This window comes from Lytechinus variegatus, chromosome 2 (assembly GCF_018143015.1).
Source record: "Lytechinus variegatus isolate NC3 chromosome 2, Lvar_3.0, whole genome shotgun sequence".
In the NCBI taxonomy this organism is placed as follows: domain Eukaryota; kingdom Metazoa; phylum Echinodermata; class Echinoidea; order Temnopleuroida; family Toxopneustidae; genus Lytechinus; species Lytechinus variegatus.
The window spans coordinates 7,959,142-7,969,686 of NC_054741.1; the positions used below are offsets into that span (position 1 = coordinate 7,959,142).

General features: G+C 34.9%; 1 protein-coding gene across 1 annotated transcript in view; it reads right to left on the bottom strand.

Moving 5' to 3' along the window:
• LOC121409411 (chloride channel protein C-like) overlaps nucleotides 1-7,273 on the bottom strand; it is a 38,756-nt gene extending 31,483 nt beyond the window's left edge. The window contains exons 1-5 of the mRNA XM_041601349.1: nucleotides 7,145-7,273; nucleotides 3,478-3,575; nucleotides 2,495-2,744; nucleotides 1,675-1,804; nucleotides 806-886 (exon numbers count right to left, since the gene is read on the bottom strand). Of these exons, the coding sequence (XP_041457283.1) occupies nucleotides 806-886; nucleotides 1,675-1,804; nucleotides 2,495-2,744; nucleotides 3,478-3,490 (474 nt within the window). The 5' untranslated portion in view covers nucleotides 3,491-3,575; nucleotides 7,145-7,273. The remainder of the gene's footprint in view (nucleotides 1-805; nucleotides 887-1,674; nucleotides 1,805-2,494; nucleotides 2,745-3,477; nucleotides 3,576-7,144) is intronic.
• Between the last annotated feature and the right edge of the window lie 3,272 nt (nucleotides 7,274-10,545).

Sequence of the window (10,545 nt, forward strand, 5' to 3'; positions counted from 1 at the left end):
GGTCTTATAAATATGCTCGTGATTCCAATTAGAACCAAATAAGACATATATATTCCAAAGAGCTACAATTTTTTCGGCATGTTTAATAAGAGATCAATTAATGGATAAGCGATAGCTAAATTCATAATCATGAGAACATGCAGATCAATCTTCCAACCTATCTGATTATAAAAAAAAGAAATTATATTGCTCAAAAATAGTAAAACAAAATATAGCACTTAAAGTTTGAATGCACAGTAAAACTATCAAAAATAGAATAAACATATCTGTATAAGAGTTCTGAATGGTGAAATTCAGATTCTTTTCTCCAAAGTCAGAATGATTAAAGAGGGCTGCATGTGGGTTCCACAGGGAAAGGTCCTAGCACCATGGTCTTTTGGTTGCCTAATTGCACTAAATAAAATGCGTTCCTGTCATCAGATAAAATAAACTCTCAACCAATTCAAACAAAAGCAAATTACGATATGGTTTCTCAATGCAGGTTTCTTATCAATAAATTAATCCTTGTTTGATCATGTCATTTTTAATTCATCAGTGTAAATCATAGGGATTCCCAGGTAATTTTAGTGTGGGTGCACCAACAGAGATGTAGGTTGGAGCTATGTCTATATTATCATGCCTGTAATAATTGAATATTGCCTTCACACAATGTATGCACATTCTCTTGGCATACAAAGTAACTGTAGACAACATTTACTATGAATATATCATTTCTAGAAGTTGCTTTATTTAAAGAACTTTTAATCAAGATAGAGTTACAATTAAATCACTGCATCATACATTCATCTACTGTTACAGTACTTACCACAACAATACTAGTGCCAGCCAAGACAATAGCCAAACTGACTCCAGTTAAGAAGAGCCAAGCTATTCCCATACTTCTCTCCTGAAAGAAAAGCACAATATTTGATTTATTACAAAATTTTGAAAGGCTTCTAAGTCAAGTATCAATTATTTGAAAGATATAATTGATGTGCATACTGTATCATAGAATTGGAGCATGTTTTGAGAATGTCATTGAGACTACCACTCCAGTATTGAGGATATCAACTCTGTGAGGACAGTGTTTGATGAAACATACAGTAACACAATGATAATTATACTTGCTCATTCATAATCTATTCACTCAACACTTACTTTATCAGAACTCTCTAAGCACTCTACAGTAATGCAGCATAATTACCCTAGTTTTAGCAAAGTAGCAGTTACATGCATTGCGTTTCAAAGAATAAATTCCTACCAAGTATTCATTCACCTCACCTGCGTCGTGGCACAATGGCAGTACATTTCTTGTTGAAAGAAAACACGCCATGGTTTGGATTTGAACCCACGTCCCTCAGATTGAAAGACGAGAGTCATAACGATGAGACCACAATGTCCCCCACACAATGCAGTTGATAGATACGTACTATTAACTGTACCTACCAATCAATGCAATTAATTGTAAAATATCAATACTGTGATCAACTGAAGCTTGTAATTATGGAGTATGGAAGCATGAAATTGTCATAAACATGCTGAATCGACACATAATTTTAATTGCAATGTGTCAGAAGAATTAACAGGTTGTAATCAGATGTAAATTGACATGTTCAATTTGAATAAAAACATGTTCGTTTGTTGTGTCAATGACGATTTTCTGTTTCCATTATGTGGCTCAATCTGGTCAGGTACCTGTAAATATTTTTCTGTCCTGTCCCATTTGAAGTCTGATATAAGATCTATCATCTGATGAAGGAGGAATCCTACAATGCCCGTGGTGAACCCGATCAGACCCATCATCACCCATCGATCCCAATCAAGTCTGATGATGCGGAGAAGAAAAAGGAAACATGGATAAGTAGTAAAATTGCAACAACAAAAAACAGCAGGCCCTAGATTCTTACATTCACAGGGCAGGCCACTTTCAAGTCAGTGAGAAGTGCAATGAAGCCCATTATCAAGAATAAAGAATTAGAGAGTTTATAAAGCACCCCATCAGACCCATCATCACCCATCGATCCCAATCAAGTCTGATGATGCGGGGGAAAAAAAGCAAACATGGATAAGTAGTAGCATAGTAAAAAAAACAGCAGGCCCTAGATTTTTATATTCAAAGGGCAGGCCACTCTCAAGTCGGTGAGAAGTGCAATGAAGCCCATTATCAAGAATAAAGATTTAGAGTTATAATTATAAAGCAAAATACCTAGCTGGTATTAAGGCATTGAAAATGCATGAAAATTGCATTTTCGTATTCAGATTCTTCACAGCTTTCCAGTAATATATAGTTGTCTAGGCTTCTGATATTGGCCTTGTTGCATAAAAGTTACTATTATGGTAAATTTGCTACCTAATGGTAATGCTGATCAACAGCCAATCAAAATCAAGGATTCCATGCAAGTTATCATTATATGGCAAAGTTACCATAATGGTAATTTTATGGAAGGGGTCTCAGGTCTCTAAGTCAGAGTTCAGAATACAAGCCTTAAATATTAGTGCACACATTCACATGTACCTAGCTGGTTGTTGCTTGAGCCAATTCTTATAGACATGACTGTGTGGTGGGAGGTAGTCTAGACTCTCATATGCTGATAAGATCTCCCGCTCCTGGGCTGTATATTGATGGTTGACAAAGCGACTCTCATAGTCCCGCCCCTTGGCAAAGAATCGATTTGTGTCATCTGTCGGGTGATGATCTTCTCCGACACCATACTTAGGCTCTTTACCACCTCTGATCTTCATCCTTCCGGCTGAATAAAGAGGAACTGTAAAAAAAAAGTAATTCATATCACTGAATCTTGAAGATTACTCATATGCCATCCTATCACAATGATCTGATGTGAGGAACAGATATATGCTGTTACCATGGCAACACAGTATCTGGTACATTAGAAAAATGAGTCTTGCACATCTCCAATTCAAGACTTACTGTATGTGTATCACTGATTTGTCGTAAGCCTTTTCTTTTGTTTTAATGACTATACCAGAAATCTTGTCCGAGTCCCAACTGTCTGTTTAAAAAGGCACTAAACCATAACACAACATTCAAATTTATTGTCATTTGAATAGAATTGCATTTTGGTACTTTTTTCGCAAGGTTGTTCAAGCCCTTGTGGTTTTCATTGGAAGCAATTGCATGGGACATTCTACATTTACTTTTCAGATTTTTTCACACCTTCTTTTTAGAAAAAGGTGAAGGAATATTGGGATGATATACTTCTTGTTCAAAATTGTTCATGAATGTAATTCCCTTCCAATCTTACTATTTATTATTTTTTGTTAGATTTATCAACCAAAACGCTTGGTAAGATAAAACTAAAAGGATGAATAATTATGTACAAATAACAATTTAAAACATAACCTAAAAGATATTTCAGAAGAATGTTCATTAATTTTTTAATTAACAAATCATTAAAAGTGCATGTACTTCATTGATATCATTTCAAATTGGCAACAGAAAAAATGCATGAACCATACATATAGTGATTGTAAACTAACCTTCCGTTGGCATAAGTGGAGAGTCAAAGAAACCACCAAATCACTGACTAGATGCTATGTCTTTCAAGATAAATACCATGATTTAATCCAAGAAAATTCTGTAATGACAAAAAAGAAATTGTTCAAAAATGAAGATATTTAATTGAAATTTCAGTTTCATTAAATACAAAGAGCAAGAATAGTTGTAGGCATTACACGTGATTCAGGAATTTTCATAAGGCTGCATTTTGAGGCCATTAATTCAACGAGAAATACCAGTAGTTGCAGTAAACACTGATTTCATAAGAAAGTCTGTAAAACCAGGCTTAATTGTCGGTATATCATAGAGGATCTAGATCTGGTACAGTAACATAAACTGAACTTTGTGAAATCTTGAAATCTACACTGAAAAATGTTCACACTGAAGATCACCAACACAGATAGGCACACGTGGGACAGTGTATTATTATTGCTGGAAAAAAGACCCGATGGAAGTGACCGAATCCGGGTGGTCATTATATTAGATTCTGTAAAAAGTCATTTTGAGATCGTTACCAGAACTGGAATTTATCTTTAAATGCTTAAATTCAATCATTTTCCTCCATTTTGAGTCAGATTTTTTAATGAATATTTGTCTATGTATTGCAGGTGTAAATTTGCAGTCATTGCGGGTCTTCTTTGATTAGAATAGAATCTTGACAAGCACAACTAGTACAATAATATGCCAATGGCAGTCTGTACAGATGCGCACATGCGCAGACAAGGGGGACCTTAACAATTTTAGACCAAAAGCTTTGGTCTCTGTTAAATTGGTTGTTCCGGAACTCTGTTGGCTGCAGCTGCACCCACAAATTACAGAGACCAAAGTTCTTACTCGATCTGTACAGGGATTCAAAGGCCATATTTTTATGTATTAAGTTCGGATAAACCAGGGAAGTGGGAGTTGCGCGACAGTCAAAGTCACTGTTTTTTTTTTTCTTTTAAGTTTATTTTTTCCCCGTTTTGGTGCATTTCAGGCCAAAAGGGAATAATAATGTTTATTTTAGTCCAATTCATTTAATATATTTTTTATGATATAAACACAAAAATCAATGAGCCCCATCTGGGGGATTTTCCATTGTTAATGGCAGCTGCACAATTGCGAGCCATCTGTTTATGAGGAGAATTTTTTTTTTAATGTTTAATAAACTCCTCAAAACAGACGACTGCTAGCTGTCTAGAATCTAAAACAATTTATGCATTCAGCAGTCAAAGAATATTAAAGGGGAATCCAACCCAAATAAAAACTTGCTTTTAGAGGAAAAGGGAAAATCAGACAAGTTGATAGGTGAAAGTTTGAACAATATCGGACAAATAAGACAGTTGTGAATATTAATAGTCGCTATACCTATATGGGGATTTCAAATTGGCAACAAATGTTATGTCAAAGTGATGTAAGGCAAGGACTACTTTCCCATGTACTCCAATACATAAAATGACTAAAATTACATTTATTCAAATGTTTTACTTCAAATTATATTTTTCTTTCATGAGGACATAAAACAATATACTACTTAGACTATATTTCAATTACTGCTCCAGGGGAGTGGGTACCACAAAAAAACCCACAAATCCCTCATAATTAAGTACATGGCCTATGGGAAAGTTGTCCTTGACTCTTGTCACAATTTGCTTACACAGTTGCCAATTTGAAATCTACATAGTCTTAGAGATCTCAATTTTAAAACAGTCATAACTTTCTTATAGCTTGTCTGATTTCTTTCAAACTTTAGGCATTCTGTTTTATATTTTTTTTCCTTGTAAACACATATTATGACCAGGGCTGAATTCCCCTTTAACAATTTTACAAACACTGCAAACTGAATTTTAGATGCAGAGAATGAAGTGGGCATCATGATCAATTAATAACTGAAGATTAACAACAACAAAAGAATAGTTTCAAATGCAAGAGAGGGGATCATGAGGAGATATAAGCAATTATCTTTGAAGCTTGATGATGTTGTTGGCTCATCATGCATCCTCCTCCTCTTTATCTTCTTCTAGTATCTTCTCCTCCTGTCCCCCCCCCCCACTCCCTGGCTTACTTGCTAATTGCTCCTTCTCCCCTTCTTACATTAGCTTCTTCATTTTGTTCTGGCTTCCCTTCTTCTTTCCTTCATTTTTTTCTAATTTCTTTAATATTCAACTCCCAACTTGATCTTAATAATCATCACTTTTTTCACAATTATATTAGTGAAGTCCATGTCTTTTCCTCATATGAATTTATTTCTGATGATTTCAACTGTGAATATTTCCAATAAAACTTTTTATTTAATATGTAGCGCGCGCTTGACTTTAACATGTTTAAATTCAGTAATGATTCACATTAGAAATACTTATTATTACTTCATTATTTAAATCTGAAATTACCCCCTTCTACAACTTCCACTACTATTGTACTAGATCTAGATCTTAAGAATTGTTCAATCACATCAAACAGTGACAGTAACACAAGGACAAGATCACTCACACAACATGCGAGGTTAGTAATACTAACCTCGCACAACGCATGTGGTTTCATAGTGGACTTTGACGTTTTCATTCATCACACGAATGTGAGGGAATTAGAAACGCCAAACGTTTCAGTATTTCTCCACTAATGATTTCTTTTTAATAAATTTAGTTTAAAAAAACAAAATGAAGTGGAAATTATTTATAAAACTGTTTTTATCGCTTACCTCCAAGTCTCAACCAGGATACTCCGTTCGATCCGTCCTTAATACTGCGGTGGAAAGTACGCAAACAACAATCGAAAAGCAATTTTTCGTATCGAACATTCTCAATTCAAGTCGTCAGCGCATAATAGGAAATTGTACCAAAAATCAACAGGTTGCATCTCATGTATATACTTATTGGTAAAGTACGCCATCTTTTGACAAGATGATGATGAAAGTGGATTGAACGAGCAAGAAAATAATGCTGATCGCCTAGAATGCAGCTAGCTTGCAACACCGTAAACAAAGGTACGGTAGGCACTTAAGAACCAAGTTTGAAAGGACACTCGTAAAATTACGTCACTCTCGCGATGAATAATCATTAGATCGTGGTCGTGCGTGTTCAATAAAAACTCTCTGCATGCATGCACTCAGTGTGTATTGAACACGCACGACCACGATCTAATGAATATTCATCGGCGAGAGTGACATAATTTTACGAGTATATATCCTTTCAAACTTGGTTCTTAAGTGCCTACCGACTTTGAAATAATATCGCGCGCCCTCTTTAGGCAAAAGTTGATATCAACGCTGATCAAGAGGCATCTACGTGAAGATCACGAAAAATGCTCTTATTTTATTCAAAACAACACCAAACAGAATTCAACAAACGATCCATATGGTTCGGTAAGTGTCATAGAATAAATATAATGCTTAGCTACGATGTAAAGTCATAGTTATTTTAGTAAAAAGGGTGTGAAAGATTCGCGTGCACCAGGTGCATATGAATCCTTCACACACGAGACGATTTGAAACCATGAGTGGGACAAGATCTACGAATTGTCATTTAGCGCATGAAATTTAACGGTACACTTAACCCAATGTGTGGGACTACGATTAGAAAATGTCAACAAAGAGATCAATGAATACATAGCCATAGGCCTAACGCTTATTCTAAAAAATATCAGACCATGATTTTTGACTACCGTACTTACATTGAATGCACCTCTTACATCAAGAGAATCGTTTGAACGTGCCTATCTATGATTGCCCGTTTAAAACAATACAACTTCGTCAGCTGTTAGATCTAGATTTTTGAGCGGAGCTTGTTGTTGGAAGTTGGATCGCTGATCTTAATTCTTGTGGCCGGGCGCCTGATTGGAATTGCTCGATCGGCCGGGGCCGGCGCGGGTTAAGGCCGTGATCGCGGAAACGCCCCTCACCGTATCAACTGCACCCATCTATATCTCCATTCCTCATCCTATTCCCTATGATTTTCTTCTTTTTTTGTTGTTGCCTTTTTGTATTCATTATAATGATTGCAAAAATACTTCATCAAATAACCATATTCATGATCTTTTAATCCAGGTATTAAACTCAAGAGGCAATTTATTTAGAGGAGGGATGCTCTAACCCCCCCCCATCAAATCACCTTAATAATAATAATAGACAGTTCTTGTATAGCGCATAACACATTATAAATAACGTCTCTATGCGCTTCCAAAGGACTTGGATATTATTACCCTGGCTTTAGCGCCGCAGCCTTTTACAGCGCGGTGGCATTTCAAGGAATAAATTCCTGCCAGCTACCCATTCACCTCACCTGGGTTGAGTGCAGCACAATGTGGATAAATTTCTTGCTGAAGGAAACTACGCCATGGCTGGGATTTGAACCCACGACCCTCTGTTTCAAAGTCCGGAGACTAATCCACTGGGCCACAACGCTCCACCTTAATTTCTCTTTCATCTCACAATAACCTCTTCTCAATTTTCAATCTCATTCATACATCATGTCTTAACCATCCTCCTCTTGCTTGCATTTCACATCCAACATTCTCCATTACATCACCTACCCTTCCCCCTATCTCTTTCTTCTTATGTCTTACATATTTCTTCCCTCCCTTTGTTGCTTCATCCTTGAATTCTTTTTCCCTCTCCATTCAAAAATTTCCTTCCTTGTCCCTATTTTTAATTAATGATGATCTGTTCCCCTCACCTTCCCCGTCATATTCCTTATCCATTCTTTCTCTCCACATAATGACTCTCACTGAGTGAGTAAAAGAAAAAAATCAAGCTTGATTCATTTTAAGAGGAAATGGGGGAATAATATCGAAGTTTGGTGAAAATCCATTAAAATGTGGAAAGTTGTGATTTTGTGACTGTTCATATAGCAGCCCCCCCTAATAATCCCCTATACTTCATGTAATAACAATTCATTACATTTTCTCAATAAATTGAAAAATGTATTAGCTGCACATTTCTTTCATGTTATCAAATTATGTACTTAGTACTTTGGTGGTTAAACCAAAAAAAAATCACAAAATATTGAAAATGACAATGAATAGATCGATATTACATGGCATATGCGGGAGCTGTATACATGTGACATACATGGCAACACTTAGGAAATCACTAGGCCCATTTATTCTTTGGATTTTCAATAAAACTTTTTATGCATTCCTCTAATTTTTCTTATTTTATCAAAACCAACTTGAAGGAAGGATCTAATTCTGCTTAAGAAAATTCTAAATGATACCAAAATCACAATCCAGATACGATCATAGTTACTATTTTATTGACCTAAATAAAATCAAGCCATATTTGCAGCAGATATTAAAACAGTTCACGGATGTGGAAAGAAGCACTTTTTTGTCGTAAAAAGCTGAAAAATATAAACAAAACTCAGCCAGAAATAAACCAATACAAAATATGAAGGCTTTGACAAATAGATGCACTTGAAAATGTTCACAGAAAGAATAACATTGTTGAATATTATTGAATCATCCCAGAAGCACTGTATTGCGTACTAACTTTGGAATATCAACTAGATAATTTATCTTCATGGTACAAAATAAGTTATTTCAACTTATTCATTGAATTTCATGTGACAGTATTAATAATAATTTCAGCACACCAAGACATTTATGCGACCATATCAAAGATATATAGCAGGAATTATAGTGGTCATAGAGTATTCATATTTTCACGCACAAAGTCACATATACTTATTGGTCAGCATCTTTGCTCAATCCACTTATGTAATGAAGACAGCATACAATAAATGGCTTACTGATTTTGCTTGGGTAAGATATGCATTGTGGTTACACTGTGAGTTTTTACTATTTCTAACATCCATTCTCATAATAAAAAAAAAATATGTTGTGTACGAGAGAAGGGTTTACTATACATATCTTGACAAGTACCTAAATTATTGTATCTAAAACTGCCAATTCAATGCCCAAACAACCTGCATGATGTTTCATTGTAGAATGTATACAGTAAATTAAATAAAACATCTAAGTACATAAATTATGGTTGTCTAATCCCTCACCGTATCAAATATGTGGAAGTTGCACACACACATTGAAATCAAGAACAAGCCATGCAATGTATCAACTTTGATTTTTAAGTGTGTATGCTTAGTTGTAATAACGATCTAATCATGAAATAATTATAATTAGTCTGTGCATTTCCTAGAAGTCCTCAAACTTTACTTTTGACATCTTGAATACATCACGTTTGGATTCCATAATCTGCAACAATGCTCAATTACATGTATCTTACTTTTGTGTTTATCCATCACTGAATATGGTCTTCCTGAATACCAATTAAAATGAATAAAATCATATTCAATCAAGATAAATCCATAGTTCCTCACAGGAGTTAATCAAACCCTACCTCTTCACACCAAGAATGCAAAAGAAGTTGATTTGATAATTCTTTGTTGTGATTACTCAAGTTAGATGTTAATATGCCAAATAGATCTCAAGTTAATTGAATTTTCATGCAAATGAAGTGCCACTCCACTTGGCCACTATGGAAAGATAAGAGACCCCAAAATCGATACATAAAGAGTGATGATTACATCATGAGCATAAGTCACATTCATATTTTTAAATGGTATTCATATATGCTATCCTGATGATCACATCAATCGACAGCAGAGCATGTACATTAATTTTACAATTCTATATAGAGCTAGAAAACAACTTGCAGTATAAAATTTGATCACACAGACTTTGTATTTTGTTCATAAATTACATGTTTTCAATGAATGTTTTGTCCTCTTTATCTTGTCAGTTAGAGGAGAAATTTCACATTGAATATTTGGTCCTCACTGCAGCTTTTTCCCCATTTTTATTGGCTGATAAAATTGTTCTTTATATGGTACAAATTTGCATCATTTGTCAAATACACATTGATGTATTTTGCACACAGATTTATTGCAATACAGTGAAAAGCTTTTGGAATTGTGTGAACTATGTCAATACATTAAAATTCCATGATTATATGCATTTGTTGGAGTGGATAGAAAGAATTCACAACTCACTTTAATACTTTTAACCCTAACAGCCATTCACTTTTATTCTACTAAATATCAACATGGACATAATTA